The 22,989-nt window shown below is 30.3% G+C and overlaps 1 protein-coding gene across 1 annotated transcript; it reads left to right on the forward strand.

The window, feature by feature from the left end:
* Nucleotides 1–19,216: 19,216 nt before the first annotated feature.
* Nucleotides 19,217–20,974, forward strand: LOC107867817 (metalloendoproteinase 4-MMP). Its single transcript, XM_016714259.2, has one exon. It carries the CDS (start codon nt 19,673–19,675, stop codon nt 20,765–20,767), a length of 1,095 nt encoding a protein of 364 aa, XP_016569745.1. The 5' UTR covers nt 19,217–19,672; the 3' UTR covers nt 20,768–20,974.
* The last annotated feature ends 2,015 nt before the right edge of the window (nt 20,975–22,989 follow it).

The following is a 22,989-nucleotide window of genomic DNA, read 5'->3' on the forward strand; positions in this document are numbered from 1 at the left end:
ACATATCAATTTGGTCTATGTTAATTTACCTTTTAAGCCAACTCAAGATGGTACATTTCACTAAAGCAAAATTTTATAATTGAGTTGTGCTTAAAAATCATACTGCAGAGGTGTTTGGTAAAGATAAAAAGTGTTTTCAAGTATTTTACTTTAGACTTAAAAAAAAAAAAAAAAAAAAAAAAAAAAAAAAGGCCAAACACTCCCTGCATATTTTTTCTATAAACAAGTCCATTCAATTAATTAACAAATGACCAACGTGAGATGAGATAGAATGGTGTAAATTTCTCCAACCTTAATCAAAGATTTCAAGTTTAAATTCTTAAAATGAAAATAATAAAATTTGTTAAGAGCATTGTCTCAAGAAATAACCTTTACTAGTGTGAAGTTAAATATAAATGAACCCCAATTTTTTATTTTTTATTTTAAAAGTAATTCTTTGCACAGTATACATTTTATTTCTTGATTTTTTTTTATTTTTTTTTTTGGTTTCTTGAAATTATTTTTTGTGTGCGTGGGTGGGTGGGTTGTGTAGATCCAAAACAAAAATGAACCAATGAAGCAGTAGTCACTATCAAAGAGTATACATACAAAGAACTTTTCTAAAGCCAAAAAGAGTTAATTAACACACGACATGCACTTTTTTGTCGGTAAATATATTTCTCCCAATATTTATTATAATAAATCAATAATAAGAAGACAAGTGTCTTCAACATATTGGTTTGCAATCAAATTATGACCAATTAACACATATTTTTTATTTTATTTATTACTTAATCATATTAAAATACACTAATCTAATATAAATATCAAAGGCCAATAGTGTTTTATACATCTTATTTGGCTTCCTTTATTTGCTTGCTGAAACTGTAGATTGACCAGCAAAATTTACAAACAAGGTTTATGCACTAATTAAATAAATGAATGTGTGATATGTATTTACTAATTTATTATTACTAAATTTAAGTTATATGCATTCTTAGTTTAAGACTTACTCGTATCTTATTTTGTTATTGTTGCGTGCATCGCAGTCAATGTCTCATGGTCCAATAGGTGAAATATGCTTTAATTTAATTTGACAGAAAATATATCACTATATAATTCAATTTTTTATTTTTTATTTTTCATTTGGTGTCTGGTATTCATATTGGAGGTCAACTAATTTGGATTCGCGTCCAAAAGTCTCACTATAGGGGTAAATTGCTCCCTGTCAAAGGTGAGTCCATGCTCAAGGGTCAAATTCAAGACCTCTAATTAAAGATGAAGAAGTACTTATCACTCCGTCGCATACTTTGATGATTTTATATTTCAATTGAAGCAAATGTAGGTATAAATGAACATGTTAAAGAAATTTCATTTTGAACGTTTCAGCATATGTAAATTGTAATGCTATATATAGGTCAAGCGTAGAGAGTAGATGATGTATTTTGCTTACTATTTACATCATTATTTCTTAAGTTACATCATTAATAATATTTTGAAGTAAAAGTTAAATTTTTAAAATTTTTGTATTTATATTGAATGTTTCAAATTAATTTTCAAACTTACGGATAAAGGTATTTGAGAAAGTGTGAGCCTTTTTTTTTCCGCCATATGATTATGAAACTAATTAATCAATGTAAATTTAGAATTGATCTCTAGTGATGGATGACTAATGAACTAATTATGCCCTCTTTGAATATACTTTTAACTGTAATTAGTATTTAGAAATTAGGGCCCCGGAGAGGATGATGGTTTCTTTCTTTATCACTTACTTTTTCTTAGAAGGATGTTGATGTCTACTCTTTAATTAACACACTAAATTTTCAACAAATTAAGTTGTTGTTTCTTTCAAACTTCTTAAAACAAAGGATCCATCAAAGAGTGCATATGTAGACATCTCAATTTGCTTTTAACTGATAATTAAACATTTTAATTTATTTTCACTTTATTTCATGGATACCTGACAACTCCACATAATACATAAATTTTGAAGGTGTCTGAATGATTATTTTGTAAGTTAAAGTATTTGTTAATTAGAAAAAAAAGATTAAAATATTTAACAGACACAATAAAAATAAATTAAGGTTTCTAAATATATAATCGCAAAATTGAATTGCTTGTAAGGTGTGCCCTTGAAATCACAAACTTCCTTCTTCTTGGAAAAAGTTCTTGATTAAAGAAATAGTAGATGAACATTGAAGCAAACAAGAAAATATCTATACCTATTCCCTAAAAGTGTGTGATAGAAAAATAAATACATGATGATTATCACAACAAACTTCAGTAATTTTAATTTTATGTATGTACATTATTTTTACCTGTTATATTTTAATTTGAAATACTTGTGTAATAATTAATAACATAGCTATTTTATCATAATACCTCTATTAAATAATGTTTACGTAATGTCTTGATATTAATTTGGAGAAAAGACAATTCATGCTAAGGGTAAAATAAGAAAAAAAAACTTGTTTTTTCTTGATATGTAAAGAATGACAAGTAAAAGTAAAAATATAATTAGAAAATTAGTGATAAGTAAAAGCAAATGGAGAGAGTACTAAAAAGTTCGTTAAATATGTGCAAATAATATATTATTCGAAACTCATCAAATTAAATAAAAAAACTATGATAAGAAGTTAATAAATTAAAAATTCTGTGTCAGCCTGAACACGATGAGGATAAGGCTAGCATTAGTTTCATGTATGATCATTGAGACTTTATCTCGCTAAAATACTTGAACATCACCTTATAATTGTTGATTATGTAAATATGTTTTGCTATACATTATTACGTAGACATAAACTCTTATACACTGAAATATACACATTTACATTGACATATTCAAAATGCAAGACAAATTTTAAAAAAAGTATAAATAATATAAATAATTACACACTCTCTCATTTTTTTAATAACTTTACTTTTCCTCCCAGTGGCGGAGCCAGAATTTTTCACCAAGGAGGTTCAAAATCGAAAAATGTAGGCACACGAATTAGTCGAAGGGGGTTCAACATCAATTATATATATACAAAAAATAATTTTCACTATATAAAAATAGTATAATTTTTCGTCGAAGGGGGTTCGGATGAACCCCCTAATCATAATGTGGCTCCGCCACTGCTTCCTCCCTATTAATATACATAACATAGCCGACATATACATAGCATTCTGTGTATATGTTGGGATTTTTGTAATATGTTTAGAGAGTTGGGATTTTTTGTAATATTGTAAACCTAAGTTGTGTATTTACGTAATTTTTAGATTAAAATATTAGAGATATGTGGGGTTTTGTTTGTTCAGATGAATTAATGTTGGGGTGGTAATAAAACTGAATGCTCTTATATTCTCCACCTCTCAAAAGTTGCAGGTCCCATGGTGATTATTAATTTCACATGGACCTAGATAGTTGAAACTGAGAATTAAATAGGATAACACATGAACATGTTGTATAGACTGAAAACAAAATACTATACATCGACCCATATATTATCTACCAAAGCATGTTTCAAGGTTTTAATTGTAATATTATTACTAATAGTTTTACTGGTAAAAGTATTTATCTAGACTATATGTTTAATCTCTTCCTAAACGTCTCACTTGATTAATTCTCCAATGATTGAAATAGTAAGAATATATGCATCTGGAAATTAACAAAGTGATACATGACTTCTTGTTCTTCAAAAACAATTTTGAAACAAATAACTTTTCTTTGACTAAACGTCTTTATAAATATTGGAACGAAGAGAGTAAGGAAGATGACAATACTACTCAGAAATATATTATTTACTCCCAAGGGTGGATCTAATAGAAATGAGTTGATTTGAATCCAAAACTTTTAACCCTAAATATGAATACCACTAGACTACTTTGGTCACTGTTATCTAGATTACAGTTTGAACGATACATAGCTCTGGTGTTATCATACAACAACAACAATAATATATCAGTGTGATTCCACAAGCGGAATTCAAGAAGGGTTCGTATAGAATAGAGAGGTTGTTTTCAATTAACCCCGGCTCAAGAAAATTGGCTTCCAAAACAGATTAGAGAAATAAAAGAGCAAAAAGAGATGTGATGAGAAAATTAAATGAAGGAAAGAAAAGTATTGACAATGGTTAGGGTTGGTTATTATGACACTATTAATTAAAATAATGCTAGCTACTTTAATGATTTAGGTTCTAGCTACTACAATGTAGTTATGTGATATATGTCAATATTAAAAAGTGCTTAAAGATCTCATATAGTCAAAGAAGAAAATGATGGCCTTTTTGTCTTTGGAACTTCAGTACAATTTTGTGCATTTGAGATAATAGTCATTATGTTATAAAGGGACCAATAAATATCATTTCCTTGTTTGGTTACAAAGTAAAAGAGGAGGGTAGAAATAGATAGAACCTAGAAGACACCCATCCTTCCATTGTACCTACAATCTTTCTTTTGAAATAAAAATCTTGATTTCAAGTATAGGTCACTGTTAAAACATAATTAAGTAAATAAATGTGTGCTCATTTTATTACTATGAATTTTTAGATGACATAGTCGTACACTTTAACATGACGTAAGTGAAGATGCATATCCTATATAAGTGTTAAATGTCACTCATTCATTATCTAAATTTTTTTTTTACGTGTTCAGCCTAAAAAAAAAAGAATCAGATTCACATATGAGGGAAGACATATATAATATTATAATTAAATGAATGTGTGCTCTTGCTAAATGTTTAGATGAAGTGATACATATATCTCAATGCTTACTCATGTTTTTAAAATTATTATGGCTCCTTGATTTCACTTAGTACAAATAAGTTTTCTCACTTTTGCTTTTGTCAATTGTTTTGCTTTCTTCATCTTTAACCAAACATAGCTTTACATAATTTGCTCAATAGGTACAAATGACATATGAACCTTAAAAGGATTTTTTCCATGGTTTTGGACCACTATGAATCATACAATCTGAATTACTTATTAAATTACGTGGAACCCTCAACATCTAAGAATTGATGGACCATTTGAAAATCTATTATTTCTTCATTGAAATGAATCAAAAATTAATTCATGAATCATCTTTACAGATGAAATAGAAAATGAGATTCAAGAAAAAATAATCAATAAAACATGATTAAATGGTCAATTAATTTTCAAACAAGGTGGACCATATGCTTTAAGTCATAGTTTGACTGACTATGTAGTAGGTATGGACTATTTTGGAAGCATGATTGGTGATATAACTAGTCAATAAATAATAATATGATCAGACTGTTGTTGTAAAAATGACACCAGGTAGTCACTTCTAATGGTGCTAAAATATTTCCACATTATACTGTGTATTAATATATAAATTAGTAGCTCATAGTGATTATACTTTAAACAACAATACGATATACTTTAAACAACAATACGATATTTAGTATAGTCCCATAAAGTGAGGTCTGGAAATAACATAATATATGCATACCTTAGGGTAAGCATAGTTGTTTTTTATAGACCCTCGGCTCAAGGAAAAAAAATCCAAAAAATTCAGAAAAAGAAGGAAACACAAGAAACATCAAATAGTATAGAAACGGCAGATAGTAATAGAACAACAATTCATTGAAGTACAAGAAACAACATATAATGATTGTATTTTAAACAAAGGTCATAACCGAGGCACTTAACAACTATTTTAGACAGAAAGAGTAATTAAAGTATATTAACAAACTCTAGTGATATAACCTGCGTACTTCTACTCTCCAGGCTTCACTTTGTGGAATTACAGTAGAATATGTTTATTGTTGTTGCTTAATTAACAAATTCAAATGAACAAGTACTTGCAAATATGAGATGTTTTTCCTTTCAATACTCTGACAAAAACAAACATGAAATCTGGATACTTCAAACCAAAAAAATTGGACTAAATTTGTATCAAACTTTAGTCAAAATGATGTCTTGGATCTTGCAGGCCTCCTCCAACATCAAGCCCAGCCCAATATGTATAGACAGAGCAGCTAGGGCTGTTAGCCGTAGGCCCATATCTTAAAACTTCAGCGTCATTTGGTACGAGGGATGAGAGAGATTATGACGAGTTTATTCATGATTGATTGGGATAAATTTTCCGAATAACTTGTTTCTCAATCAAACAAGCCCTCACATGTATGGGTCCATCGGTCCAATAGGAAATTCAAGCCCCCTCCTCTTTTTCCTTCAATTTTTTCCTCTGCTCTACTCCTAGGAGGACCAATAATATTTTCTCTCATCATTTAGCACGATTAGATAAAAAAAAAAAAATCTCCCTCTTTCCTTATGGCTTATGAACACATTTTCTTTATATGTATAGTTAGTTCGTGTCAAGTGTGATATTTGTTAAAAAATAATTTCAAAGTTATGTATCTTTACAATATAAAAAAATTATTAACACAATTAGTAGTACTTCCAGGTACAACAACAACATTCGTAATAGGTTCCACAAGTGACGTCTGAGGAAGATAGAATGTACGCAAATTTTATCACTACCTCGTATAGATAGAGAGGTAAAGGATTTGGTTTAACATTAATAATTTATTTTTGGACAATTAAAATATCATTTTATTACTAAAAGTGTTTACATTCAGTACAATCAAACTGCATTGGCATAACAACCAATCAGTTAGCCATTCTATCAACCATTACATCTAAGCAAAACTGAAAAAAACCAGAAAATTAAGAATAGTAATTGAGATCTGCTAGTTTGCTATTGAGCTTAGGCTTCAGAGACCCTCTGTGAAAAATCTCCTGCACTATTCTTCTCGTTATCATGTGTGGCTCGATGGATTTGGCTTGGAAAATTCTGTGGTTCCTTTCTATCCAGATGTGATAAACTATGGCTGTGAAGCTCATTCTATATATAGTGGCTGCTGGTCCCTTCCCTCGGGCATTTCTATTGGCTCAGTCCAGCTCCTCTTTCCATGTTTTTGCAGGTCTAGTGATACCCTGCCAACGTAAGAGTTTTGTCCATATAAGTCTTGAATAATCACATGTAAAGAAGAGATGTTCACTAGATTCATTGCCTCCCCTACATAGAACACAATCTTGATTGTCTGTGATGCCCCACTTCATTAACCTATCCTTAGTGTGCAATCTATTCAAGATTAGCTAATCTATTCAATAAAATTGTTAACGGGTGTGGTTTAATAAATTAAGCTCCAACAATACATATAAAAAGATCTTTATATTATGAGTGTATATAATATAGATACGTTAAAGAATATAACTATGAACTCTCTAATTATCCTTAAGCATTCAAGTGCAAATATACCCCAATTCCACCCTTTTTCATGCCTTAGCTTATTCAAATTTGTAAGACGTGCAGCAGAGGACTTTATAAATAAAAGAAAAATTACATCAAGAAATATTCGTACTAGATAAAAATAAGAAATGGACAAATAAATATTCTGATATTCTTTACTGAACAGTGGGTTTAATTTATTGGAAACGGTTTCTCTATTTTTACAAAATAACTTAGGTAAGGTTGCGTACTAACCATCCTCCCTAGATCCAATTTGCATGATTAGACGGAGTATGTTATTATAGTTGTTGGACAAAGGAAAATTCAATCTTCAATCTTATTTTTAGTACAGTTGTTACGGGAGCATTATCCCAAGCTAGCTAGTTTACAGCACCTTTAATTTACTATTAACAGCTATATAAGAAAATTAACACTGATTTCTTTATTGTCCCTAGTATTACATTAGCCTACTAACTATTAATCAAGTATATTCTTTGTTTCTCTTTGTTCTATGTTTGGATCCTCAAAAATAATAGTAATATTAACATTGGGAATTTGGAAAATCCAAGGTTATTGTTCATATTTCTATCTGGCAGAACTTAGTGGTGTAATTGAATAAGATGACACTTACTAGGAGACACACTTTCTCTCTTGGCAAAAGCCGCCCGCCCAATATGACTATATATAGTTTTTGGTGAAATAAATAAATTTAATAAATTGAGGTGTGCACGAGTTGATTCGAATATCACAGTTACTACAAGAAAAAGGTTATACCCAAGCGCATAAGACTAAGTGATGAATGAAACAGGTTGAGAATTACAACATCTCAAAGTCAAATTTCAGTGGCGGAAAAAATATTAGGTGATTTTCTTTCGTCTAGTAAAATCATGGTTGATGGTATATATTACCTAATCTCCATAAGACTATACTTGTGCTAGCTTGAGGTAACATAGTTATATCTCGTGAAATTAATCAAAATACGTGAAAATTGGGGTAGCACCACAATTATAAAAATAATTTTGGGAAAAATTATGTCTAAGAAAAGGAAGTAGAATTAAAGGTTTTTCCCCTTCAAATGCCAACTACCCCACTAGAGTTAAAATGTAAACACTTTGGTCATCCCAATATAACTTGTACGTCGAAAGCGATGTTGGAGAAGACTTAGACCTATAAGATTAATCATTTTCACAAGCATTATTATACTTAATGGTTTGATTTAGGGAAAGGGGAGGGGTGGGGGCGAGAAGAATGAATTGCAAAAAAAATAATTTTTCGTTTGAAATTTTCAGTTGTATTTTATGAGTGTCACCTAATAATATTCTCCAAGAAAAAGTCTCTAGTACATTCTCAACTTAATTTGTAGTATAAAAATAATTAGGCTTAATGACACATTTGATCCCTTAGCTATTCATAAATTTTAATTCTAGTCATTGTTATATATGACGAAGAACATTTTATCTTTAATGCACTCTTGATCGCTAAGATTAATTTGTTTAAGAATACTCAAAGTTTACAAAATCATTAAATGTTTCATTGTTTAATTGTCATGTGTTATGTTAAGCTTGTATTATCATGACTTTATATTTGAGGGTAATACGCTTCTAAAATAGTCCAAATATAACAGGTTCCCTAGATAAATGGACCAAAAATTCACATCTCAATTCAGTAAAAGTTAAATGTATCTAGTCACATATCACAAGGACCAAAACTAGAATTTACTAATAACAAAAGGACCAAAAGTGGCATTCTTCCAATTAAATACTAGTATAAAGTATATTATCCATTTATTTTTTTTGATATTACTATACTTCTATTATTTTGACAAAATTCAACTTTAGGCTAATAAAATCCCCAAATAGAGTTAAGAATAGTATTATCCATGTTGATTTTTTAAAAAAATAATAATAATCAGTTGTTGCTACGCACTTTTGTGAATGAGTTCAAGTAAGACCTAATTAGGGTCAATGGAAACCACATAGCAATAAATATCAATTGAAAGGAGAATATACGTTTATTTATGTAAATTCCTATGCATTTTTAATATTAGCACAATGTTAGTTTAACGATTTCTAGAATTCGCATACTTTTGACTAAGATAAAGAAATAAACTAATCTATAATATATTATCTGTTGCAATTTCAATACAACAACTATAACATACTCGGTGTATTTCTACATACTGGGGTTTGCGGAGGGTAGAGTGTACGCAGATCATATCATTACCTCAGGTGAAGTAGAGAGCTGTTTCCAATAAACCCCATGCTTAGGACCGATAACAGTTTAACAAACACAAAATATAAATGCATATAAACTAGTATAATATGCAAAATAAACTAACATCGCTAGCCACAAGATAATAATACATCCACAAGATCATAATACCAGAAATTATCTAACTGAAACCATAGACATCACACAACACCATGAACAAGAAACTTCAGACACAAAAGAACGCTCTCCCCTGTTACCGACACACTCCCACCCCCTAAACTTCTACCATAATCCGCGTCCTCCACACTTTCTTATCAAGGATCATGCATGTCCTCCGTAAGTTATAACTGCTCCATATCAGTTGCAATTTTAATATTAATTATTAATTAATGTTAAATAATAACACACTTGTATTATTTTGGCAAAACTCAATATTACCTAGGCTGATCTATAATTCCACATATGAATTATTATATACATTGTTTGAAGAAATAATTACTCATTTACATTAGGTAAAATGGCTCGATGGATCCTTGTACTATGTTCGTTTTGTGATGTGGACACTTCTACTTACATGTTTATCATCTGGACCCTTGAACCCACTAAAAAATAATATTTTAAATACTTTTTCTGATGTGGCATCCTATGTGGCTGGGACCACATCGGAGCGTGTAGTTTAAGCTCCAAGCGTGTGTAAGCCATCAAAAAAGGCTCCCAATGGTCATAAAAGTCCTTATAAATGCTACTTCTTCCTCATTTGCTTCCAACACCATAGTTGGAACAATTTGAGTTTTTTTTCTCCATTTTTTCTCTGTAAGTTCTTGCTCCTTAATTTTTTTTCCTGCTCTGTTCGTAATATTGGAAAGTTAATTTTTTATGTAATTTTTCACAACATCATGACAATTCGAGTTTGTTATTGTGGGCTTTACGCTGAACTTAAGATGTCAAGAACATCAATCAACCCCGGAAGAATGTTTTGAGGCTGTCAAAAATATGAAGTTGGTAATGGTTGTGGATTCTTTCGATGAGCCAATGAAAATGAACAATATAAAGGTAGACATAAAAGGCAACGAAGTCAAGAAGGGCTGAGAAGATATGAAAGGCACGAAAGACATGAAAGATCAAGCACTAGCATTGATATCAATGTTATCATTATTGTTGTCATCTAATTTCTATCTTTTGTATCTAAGATGGCTTGATCTTTGTAGTTGCAATGTACAATAAAAATAAAATTCAAATCTAATGACAAAACTCCATTTTGCCGACATAGAAATCTTCAATATATAATATCTTAACAAGAGTTGACATCAAAAAATTTATCTTAACAACATCTTTAATGAGAAATGCATCAGAAGACTTAAAAAAATTGTCTTAACAACACTTGAGATCAATACAGAAAGAGAATTAACTAATGTGTTCCTTGAGTGCTTGTTGTAGACTGATTCTTGCTGGCTTGAGTGCTTGATGTGGCTTGAGTGCTTGTAGATGATTTTGCCTTTGATCTTTTGTAACTTTGTTCTTGTAGCTATCTTTGAGTTACTGCATCTTCACCTTTCCACCTTAGTCCATTTGATTTGAAACCCAAGACAATATTGGTTGGAACTGAACTATTAAGTGTTGGACTATGTAACACTATCATTATTTCCAGACTGTAAAAATAAAAAAAATCAGTTATAGATGCACTAATTAATACCAGTTAAATATAAATTACATAAAAGAAAACTTACCCTCTCCACTACAATGCCACTTGGTCTAAACAACACACCAAAATCAATTTATTTTGCCTTGGTCTTTTATATGCAAGATTTACACCATCTCTCAAAGTTGTACTAGTTTTTCACTTTTGGACACCAACACCACTAGTAGACTGCTGAGTTGTAGATTGTGTAGTATTATCACCTACTGCTGAAGTGGTTGCAGGCATCACAACAGTTGCAGGCCTTATATCAGTCGTTGAGGCACTTGCAGATATCACCAACTGATGCAATATTTGCAGGCCTTCTTACAGCTCTTGGTGCACTATGAGCATTTGCAGGCCTTCTATTGCTCGATTTAGCATTTGTAGGCATGTCTTCAGCTGCTGAAGCATTTGCAGGCCTCTATGCAGCAGCAACAGCTGCAGTATTAGTGCTGGCTTGCACACTTGGTTCACTGCCACAACTACTAGTGAAATCTTTTTTCTACAAAAAAATATGTAAAGGTCAAAAACACATTTAAAAAGAGTAAAATTCATCAATAAGAAAAGATTTAGCTTACCAAAGTTAGACATCCTTTCTTGTTGTGTCCAATAGACTTGCACACAGAACATGTTATTTTTCTTTCCTTTCTTGTTGTCTTCATAAAATTTTTCTTAACAAGCTCATTCTTAGCTTTCTTTCTATTTTTACCTAGCCTTCCTAGCATGGGAGTAATCTCAGGTGGCTCAATTGGTGGTCTTGTGCTTCTTGACCACATCTTCATATTTGTCATTGGTTAAATATACTTATCATATGCTTTCAGGTATGTTTTTCGTTGATACCAGTGATCAACAAATGATTCCACATTCCATCCCTTATAATGCACTGCAGCAATTACATGTGCACAAAGAGCTTCCTTTAGTTGTCATGACCTACAACTACATTGCTTCCTCTTCACATTAACAACATGTGTATATGGTGGATCACCAATCTCAAAGCCCATATCACCATGAAACATCACCTCACATTTGGCTGCATATTCACCATTCTCTGCAAGAACTTGCATAGCCATTGGTGATATATCATTGATCCATTTTTCTGAAAAATCTCCCATTTGATTCATTCTTTTCATGACTTTGCATCTTATTTCCTCCAACATAGTGATAATTGCTTTTAACCTAGCAGTTAAAATTCAACTATTAAAAGTCTCAAACATGTTGCTTTCAACCATATAACACCTGTTATGTTCTTTAAAAAAAGCCCTACACCATGCCTCTTTGTTGTACTTAAGCAAATCTTGTACAATTTCAACACCCAACTCATTCATTTCATTAAGTTTCCATTGCAAATACACTTCAAATGAGGAACTTGCAACCTGCCAGAATTTTTTCCTCCTTTCTTCACCTCTTCAAACCTGCTTCCAGCTCGCTCATATATGTCTAGCACACCATCTATGCTTAACATTTGATAGTAAATTGGCAAGTGTCAAATGAAGATCCTATCAATACATGTAAAACAATAGTTGAACATTAATGACATCACTAAGCAAACTGAAAAAAATAATTGAAAAAATATGATACTTCATACCTTCTGCATATCAGACATTACTATCAAGCCTTCACCCCCATTTTCTTAAAGTTTCAAATCATGCTTATGCACCTAACAAATGAAGACCAAGTGTCCTCGGTTTCTTTCTCAACCACTGCCCATGCTACAGGGTACATTTGATTATTTTCATCTTTGAAATGCCCATAAACACTTCTTTTCTTGGAATTGAATTCTTGAATGTCCCAATAGATATAATGGTATCAGGATTGATGGTCCTCAACTGCTCAACATAGTCATACAACCTATAAAACTCTTCAACAAAATCACCAAAATGTTCATTCATAATTCTGATTTTTGCCTTTATACAAGTTGTTTTACTAACATACAATCCATAGTCCTTTTCTTAAAAGTGCTTGAATCTGATGCAATTTTGTTGATGGATCACTCATAATTATATTCCTGTAATGCTTACCAATCCACAAAGGGTTACACATCTTATTTCTTGTTTTTTAGAACATTGTGGACATAAAAGTAAGTTTCACACTAATATTTTCTGTGTTATCAACACTTTCAAGAATACCCCAAGGACAACCATTATGCTTACACTTTACCCTTACCCTTACCCTTTCCTTCTCATTAGGTTTTAACTTAAGGTTCACACTTTTTTTAATAGAGTAAGTCTGCAGTGCCTCTCTAAACTCAACAACATTAAAAAAAATATATACAACTGAAAACATACCTTATTTGCAGTTTTATCAAAGTAGATCTTGCTAGAAAAAGTTCTAGGTAATGGATCTACCAGTTCATCATCATCAATAGGATCTTCTTCCTCTTCACTAATGTCACTATCCGGATCTGAACTATCAAAATAAGGGTCATCCTCACCAAGTTTACCTTCATATCTAATTCCCTTGTTCTTACAAATTTCCTCAAAATATGTATCTATATCTACTGGTCCAGATGGTATCTGATCTAGATTCACCCTATCAGCCTTTTCTTTTACTTGTTTTTCAATGTTATACATTCTAGCTTGAAGCAACTCTTTATCAAAATCACTCAACTCTTCAATGTTTTCATCAACATCATAAAGTGAATCACCATTAGAATCAGTGATATCAAAATCTAATTCAAAATCAGATATTTGCAGATAGTACGTGGAGAAATCATTAACTTGACCTTCCCCTAAGTCTTCTAAATAAACCTTAGCTTTTCCTTTATCTACCCTAAGAAAGAGGCCAATTTTTATTTATATACTTATCTTCATTTATAGTCAATGGATAAGATGAAGACACATCATCCCTATCAGTTTCAAAAATGGTTGCCACATCACCATTACTAAGTAGTAATAATGGTGGAGTGGCTGCCATATCATCATTGTCAACTATAGGTTCACTAATTTGGTGAACAACATATACATCAACAAAATCTCCATTTTTTAAACTATTAGTTGTCACACCCTTATTTTTTACCGCTCCAACCCTGCTAGGGAGTTGGTTTTAGAGAAAATGAGTTTTTTCAATTAAAGTGATGTTTTGAGTAGGGATTGTTTTATTTACAGAGTTGACACTTGAAATTGAGTTTGGGTGTTTCAAGTCACCTTATTGAATCCCTATTCAAAAGGAAATGACTCTTATTTTTGGTCTGCGAACTAGAAATCCGGATAAGGAATTCTGTTGACCGAGGGAAAGGTGTTAGACACCCCTCGAATTCCGTGGTTCTAGCACGGTCGCTTTAATAACTTACGTCTAACTTAAATTAATCTTTTGGATATATAACATTTGTTGGCCCTAAAGATGTTTGCATCCCGCTTTTATTTACTTTTGAATATATTTTAAACTATATTAATGCGTGGCTTACTGATAGTAGTACTTTTCGACCTTACGACGAGTTTTGGCATATTTCTCACGCCTTTGAGACATTTATGAATCATCCCATTTTTTCAATCTAATTAAGCACCTAATAGGTTTAAAATCTACCCAACCCAATTCAATCGACTTCAAATGGTAGATTAATTTTATTATAACGAATGGTCAGTAGCAGGGCTTTCCAACTTCATCGTTAACTTTCACTTGTATACAATTTTAATTTTCTAGAGGTTTAAGGTACTAATTCATTCTTTTATGAATTGAAAATTTTTTTTAATAATGGGTTTGGAAGTAATACTCGTGTCTCGTCTCATTCTTTTTTATACTAATAAATGGTAAATTAATTAATCATACATGCTAACTCTAAGCCATAATAACATTAGCGTATACCAATAATTCATCCCAAGCTAAAGATAACACAGTATCAAACAAGCGAACAACCAATCATGAAATGTAGAATTGATTTGACAAAATATGAAAATTATAACTAAAAACTAACTAAGAATAACGTAAAGGTAGTTGGACAAATTTCTTTTTGAAAAAAAAAAGCAAATACTTAAATTTATATTATTTTGGCATCCATACCATAAGTTCATCTAATTATTTTATAGATCATGAAAATATGATAAAATAATCACTTTAGCATCGTTGACATCATTTGTTGTTTAGACAGTAAATGTACAAATGTTCAAAATATTTTAGTTAATTTGTCATGCCTTTTTTCCTTTAGCAAGTTTTTTTTCTTTTCTTTTCAGTTTTTTTTTGGTTTTGTTTTTTTTACTGATTTTCGTCTCTCTCTTTTACTCACTGCCTTTATTTTTTTAAACTGTGTTTACTGTTTTCACACATCTATTTTATTCATTTACTATTTTATTGCAGGCATGCATGAGTTCTAAGTTGTAATTTATATCTCAACTATACCAATCACATGTCAACTAAACTTAAAGTTACATTTTCAACGCTAATTACTTTAACAAGTTATCTCGTATAAGTTTAAAATTAATTCACTTAATCATTATTTTGGAATGAAAATAAGTTATAAATAAAGACATAGAACAAACTACATAGAAATAATAAACTACACACTAAATAATCTAAAGAAGAATCATTGAAATAACTTCATTCATGCTCTGTTTTCACAACAAAATTTGTAAAAGAACAGTATAGGATTTGAATAAAAACCTGTATGACGAACTAAATCAAAAGAGAAGCTTTTGTGCCGAACCAGAAACTCAAACGGAGATCCTAAACTCCAAACCCGAATTCCTTTTCCTCTTCTCTTTTGATTTTTCTTTGTTTTTCAATCTTTTTCTCACTTACTCCTCTTCTGTTTTTTTTTTTTTGCCTTTTGTTTTTTGCTTTTTATTTTCCTTTTTTCTCATCCGTCTTTTCTTTTGTGTTGCCTTCTCTGATCTTTTTTCTTCTGTGCATGCTTGTGAGGTATTATATATTGTGTGATTGTGTGCATGTGTGGGAAGTTGAGGATGTGGGGGTGGGGAATTAGTGGGATTAGTGTTGGACGTGGGTTTTTGGGTAGTTTAGGTTTTTTTTTTTCTTTTTTTATCTTTTTTTTTTAAAAAAAATTCAAATAAAATAAAAATGATAAAACCTATTAAAAATAACAAAATACAAATAAGTTAAATAGCTAGTTTTAGAAATATGATTAAGAAATATTAATATCACTAAATTATTTATTAAAAATTAAAAGAAGAAAACAAATATAATTTAGAAAATTTTCTTCATTTATTTTTTCTAAAAATAAATAAATAAATAATTATTAAAAATGTGACTCTATTTTTTTTATAGTTTTTCCAAAACTTTTAAAACAAACTTTGTAAAATTAAGATAAAATTAAAATATTTAACTTAGACCTAAAAAAAATGAAAAAAATTGAACACTAAAATGATATAAAAATGTTAGGTTTGGCAAAAAATTAGGTGTTTACATTGGTAAATCTTAAAACATCAGCATCACTATATAACCTGTAATAATAGCCCTTTTTGTTTACTCTACATCCAAAAGTTTCAACTTTTTTCACATCCAAATCTACTACTAAGTTATGAAACAGCATAATATGAAGCTCATCTGCATCTACTTTAATTTTTTCAGGAATACAAACTCCATCTGCATACTTTAGATCAGGGTCTGACAGAAAGACCTCCCCCCAGATGAATTGAAGTGTTATGATTGGGTTCATTTATTTAGAAAATCTGTACAATGACAAGATAACGTATACAAGTAGTCAATTATCTACAAAACCCTAATTTTTAAAGAAAAAAATAAAGGAATAAAAAACGCACTTCTAATTTTACCAAAAAAAATCCTAAAATATAATCGAAATAACAAAATATGCCATTGAAGGCACAAAACTGCTATACACATGTCTAATAGGGGTATTAAACAACAAAAAAATCAAAAGCCTCAAAATTTTCGGACCCAATTATGAATTTATCAAAAAACCCTAAAATGTAATCGAAATAACAAAACATGTCATTGAAGGCACAAAACTGCAATATATAGGTATAATAGGAGTATTAGACAACAAAAAAATTAAAAGCCCAAAATTTTTCGAACCCAATTACCATTTTAAAAAAAAAACCCTAAATTCTAATCAAAATTCCAAAATATACCATTGAAGGCATATCACCACTACACAACTACCTACAACAACACCAGATACAAAACAGAGCAAAATCACCCAAAAAATTAAAGAAAAAAGTTCATAATCGCGAAAACCCTAAAACCACTAAAATGGACTCCATTAAATTGACAAAAAACCTGAAATCAACTACAAAATACTACAATTACCACAAAATATTAAATACTTACACGGATTGCAACAACAATCAACCTAAATTAAGTTAAAATCAAAAAAATTTTGAACTTCGGATGAAAGAGACGAAGAAGAAGGGTCTAATGAAATGACCTAATTTTTCGGACTTACTTTTCTAGTTATACCCTGAACACGTCATTTCCTACGTGAAAATTATTTTACAAATATTTGATGACGTGTTCAAGATTGTACAACACGTTCAAAGGAGTAGACCGACAAAAGGCTTAAAATATTTCATTTTAGTGAGTTCAAGGATCCAGATGACAAACATGTAAGTAGAAGTGTCCACGTTACAAAACGGACATAGTACAAGGGTCCATCGAGCCATTTTGCCTTTACATTATTGCTATTACAATTTTATCAATAAGTTCAACATGTAGCGTATGCAAGAGATGAGATTGGAATGTAATTAACGTTATTTATACAATATAATTTATTTCTTTTTTGTTGGATAAGGAGATTGGAATGTTCCCTTCTACCGCAAAATTCAAGGGAGATCTTTTTTTTTTTTTTAGTTAACAAGTGAATCCGCAACGCTATTCTTTGGGCAAGCTAAATTGTGCTCCAATTTAATAGCCAATAAATCACATTGAGGAGGTAAACTCCATTTAGCAAGCCCCGTTTGCCGAGCTCATCCGAGAAAGCATTCAAAGATTTCAAATCCATACTATAATCTTCATTATATTTGAGAGGTTACCTGCTCAACCAACTCAACCGTAATTCAAGTAAGATCTGATAAAGCTGAACCTTAATTTACCATAATAAGAAAATCTCAATAGAAGAGCTTTGAGGATGAAAATTCCCGTGATTTTGTCATATTAGGTAAAAGGGCACGCAGCCAAAAGCAGGTAATTAAACATATAGTAGATGTCCTAATTTTGCTTTACAATATTTAATTATCTTGTCTAATTAGTAAGAAACTTAAAGTATATATCCAGAGAGAATGACATATATCAAATGTTATGTCAAAATCACCTAATAATTTTAATTATCTCGTCTAATTAGTAAGAAACTCCAAGTATATATTCAGAGAGAATGACATATATCAAATGTTATGTCAAAATCACCTTATAATTTGGTCAACAAATAAGCAGAATTCTTCAACTAATACTTATAATATCCATTCAAACTAGTATTTAGGTTAGAAATTTTGAAGATAATGATTTTTGTAGGTGACCTTAATTGGTTCGTTAATCCACCTTGATTTGGAACTTGTAAAGCTCAAGAAGCAAATACAACTTTGGACTTTAATACTTGAAATAGAAAGTAGAAGGAAAGAAAAAGGAAAACACTAGTAGTTCTTCTGGATTACTATATTTTGAATGATTTTCATTTGTCAAAAAAATACAATTTTTGCGTCCTTTCTCTTGAATAACTCATTTTAATAGAAGTATTATTAAAAAAGAGATAAGTTACACAACGTTAAGTCCCATTAATACATGTTATTTATTTACTTTAGCCTAACCTATGCAGACTTTATGTCCCATTAATAGCCTAACCTATTATTATCAAGCTCAAAACAAGCATATCATGTGAATTTATAATGGTATGATTTGTAATTATCTTCATCTTTTTTCCTCATATTTCAATATGAAATCGTGACTAATATGCACCCTTTTTGCTAGAAAATTGGACCACCTAGAAGTTGATCAGTTCGAACTGTATGCCCTTATCGTCTCACCCTTTCTAGTGAATGTCATATTGAAAAGTTATTTTTCATTGTCTACTTTGGTCTGTGTATTTACAACAAAAAAATAAAATTATCGTCTCTCTTTTAATTAAAATAAACATCGTAATTATATCGATTATAAAACAACCCATAGAAAACAGTGTAACTTTTATGTATTGCCCATTAGCTATTTTTGGTGACTACAATTTTCTGTGTTTTACATTATTCTTAAATCCAACAAAAACACATAACAATGTAAAACATCTTTTTAATTACTATTATTATCATATCATTTAAAATCAATATTATCATCACCTCTTTTATTTAAATTAAATTTAAAATGAGTTTTCATATAATAATAGGATACCAAATACAGCAGTTCACCCACCAATTGCATCGATGAAAAGTCAGAATCTCAATAGAAAAGGTACACACGAAAGAATCTTCATAGCCTCCTCTCATAAACTATTTTAATTTCTTGCACATCCTTCTTATCTCTATTAACCAACAAAACTTCCTCCTCCTAAAACTATATTATAAAAAAAATAAAAATCAATTAAACTATAGTATAATCATTTTTTTCATGTTACTATATATAAATCATTAACCATATCCTTTACTTCTAATAATCCAACAGAAAAAACTAACCTTCATGTCTCCGTTTTCAAATTGGTCTAGTTTATGGCCGCTTCTTCTTCTCCTCGGCTCGCTCCCTTTGTTTCCCGCCAGAACACTAAAAAACGATCCGTTAACTGAACTCGCCTCCGATATCCAAAACAACACGTGGCATGCTTTCGTTAAATTACTCGACGCCGGAAAAGGCAGTGAAGTCACCGGAATGTCAGAGCTGAAAAAATACTTCCAGAAATTCGGTTATTTATCAATTCCCGATCAAAACATCACTGACTTTTTCGATGATAACTTAGAGTCTGCAGTACTTAGTTACCAAAGAAACCTCGGATTAACGGTCACCGGAAAACTAGACGAAGAAACCATGAAGGAAATTATACTACCACGTTGCGGCATGAGTGATTCAGCTCATGATCACGATCATGATCATAGCTCTAGTTCGTTATTACATACAACGAAAAACTACGCGTATTTTTACGGGAGACCTAGATGGATGAAATCGTCTCCGATGACTTTATCCTATGCTTTCTCTCCAAATGCGATGATCGATTACATCGATGCATCGGAAATAAGAGCCGTTTTTCAGCGCGCGTTTTCGCGGTGGTCGTTTGCGATCCCAGTGAATTTCACTGAGACGGACGATTACTACACTGCGGACATCAAAATCGGTTTCTACAACGGCGATCACGGCGACGGAGAGCCGTTCGATGGAGTATTGGGAGTGTTAGCTCACGCTTTTTCACCGGAAAATGGAAGGTTTCATTTAGACGGAGCGGAGATCTGGGCCGTTGATTTTGATCAAGAGAGATCAAAAGTAGCCGTTGATTTAGAATCAGTGGTGACCCATGAAATTGGGCATGTACTTGGGCTTGCACATTCTTCGGTTAAAGATGCAGTAATGTACCCAAGTTTAAGCCCAAGAACGAAGAAAAGGGATTTGAAACTTGATGACGTGGAAGGGGTCCAAGCATTATATGGGTCAAACCCAAATTTCAAGTACACGTCATCATTGGAACATGACACGTCATCATCAAATAATATTGGAATTGGAAAAAGAACAACATCAAAGTGGACCCTTTTTTTTGGAATGGTGACTCTGATGTTTATGATGATTTGATTGCTTATATTTAAATTTAATTTTTTTTTTTGGATGGTTATAGTTAAAAGTTAGTGATGGATAAGATGATATTGTTGTAAAGATATTTAACACAGAAAAAAGAAGTAAAGAACATTCTTTAACGATGGCTTAAAGGTTCAATATATATATTCTTTGTGAATCATTCTTGTTGAGTTGAAATATTGAAGGAAGATAAAAGAGTCAAAAGAAGAATCGGAAGTTTGGTTACCTTTGTGACATAGTGGGAAGTTTTGGTCTTCTTGTTTTAATTAACTTTCTTAATGGAGTTTTTCTGTATGCAGAGGGGGAATATACTGAAAATTATTATTGAATGACAAACATTTACCTGCGCACAATGTTTATATTATAAACAGAGTAATCTTAGTTTATAGTTAAAAATTGAAGTAAGAATATGTTACCATAGATTTGTCCTCTAAATAAGAAGTTCTGGTCCGGAAGAGAACAACCACTTGACGCATCTCACATTCCATCTGTAATCATGATTAAGTAATAAGTATATGACTGAGCAACACAAATTTTATCTTTAACTTTTTGAAATATTATGCTTGATTTCTTAATTCTTTTTTCTAAACAATAATTGGTTAACTGCAAGATTAGGTTAGTTGAAAGTAGCTAACCAAAAAGAAAAAGAAAAAAATCTAATTTCAAATTGAGTGATATGAACTCCCATCATTAATCAAGAACTACTGGTTGCTTAATTGTTTAGAAGGATAAGGTAGTTTATACTTAAAAAAGAACCTATGGAAAGAGATGTGTTGCGAACAAATTAATTAAGAGAATATTTCAGAAATAACAATTATAGAGCCTTAATTGCAATTAAGAGAATATTTCAGAAATAACAATTATAGAGCCTTAATTGCAACTTTTATAGCAATAGTTTCATAATTATGAAAAATAACAAATTGTATTTTGTATTTAAGTAAACTGTTGTTATACAAATACATATACAAAAAAAATTTTGTCTTTATTTTACTCAAATTAGTTGAGTTAAATAAGGAATAATTATCTCATCTAATTAAATTTCCATAAATTACTCCTAGTTATATTAGTAGATTCCTTTTCCAAATTAAAATCAATATGAAGATTATTATTTTCATGATCTTCAAAATTTCAAAATAACATTCTCTTATATCTCTAACTATTTATTTTTTTAGTTTTTTCATTTTTTAAATCTTTTTTTCTTGTATTTTAATTTATTTTTCTTTTCCATTTTTTTTCTTTCAGTTTATTTTCTCTCTCCTACTTCTCCTCTTCTTTTTTTTTCCCTTTTCGTTTTTTATATTTTTTTTCTTTTTTTTGTTTTCTTTTTTTTTTTTTTTTCCCTTCTATTTTTTTTTTTTATTTTCTTCTTCTTCTTTTTTTTGAAAAAAAATTTCGCTTTTATTTTTACACTTCTATTTCTAGTTTCTATTTCTCTCTTTTTTTTTTCCTTTTTCACTTCTTTTTGTTTTGAATTTTTTATTTTTTGTTTTTTATTTTACTCTTTTATCCTTATCTTTTATTTTTAAAATACAAATATCTATATGATATATACATATACAAAATAAATAGACATACAGATCTACATATGTATTTACGGTAAAAAAACATGCATATATATCTGCATATGTATTTATAAAAATATATATCTGACTCACATGTATATATAAACATATATGACATAAAATCTCTATAATAAAATGACAATTATATACATATACATAAAGGTAATAAAAAAATACATGTAGATATCTTAAATAGTAAAAGAAAACAAATAAGTACATATGTTACCCTCTAAAATGACATAGTATGTACAGTTTAAAGACAAATCCAACATCGTATAAAATACATATAGCTCTACATATGTATTTACAGAATACATACCTGATCCATATGCATATTCTTATTTTATATGAGTCACTTTTGTATTTCGCAAATACATATGAAGATATATAGTATAGTTATATTTGTTACTGTTTAATATAAATATGATATGTACATCGTAAATACATATGTATGTTTTGTACCGTAAATATATATTCAGATCTGTATGGCTATTTATTTTATATGTTTTTTGAATATGTGTATGTGATATACATATTTGTCTTTTCAAAATAAAAATTAGAGATAGAAGAGTAAAAAATGAAAAAAAATAAAAATATAAGAAGAAAAAAAATGAAAAAAAGAGAAGTGAAAAAGAAAAAAAAAGGAAGAAAGAGAAA

Source organism: Capsicum annuum, chromosome 1 (genome assembly GCF_002878395.1).
Source record: "Capsicum annuum cultivar UCD-10X-F1 chromosome 1, UCD10Xv1.1, whole genome shotgun sequence".
NCBI lineage: Eukaryota > Viridiplantae > Streptophyta > Magnoliopsida > Solanales > Solanaceae > Capsicum > Capsicum annuum.

Excerpts from the sequence above, each read along its gene's own strand:
- LOC107867817 (XM_016714259.2), top strand. The coding sequence starts at position 19,673 with ATGTCTCCGTTTTCAAATTGGTCTAGTTTATGGCCGCTTCTTCTTCTC.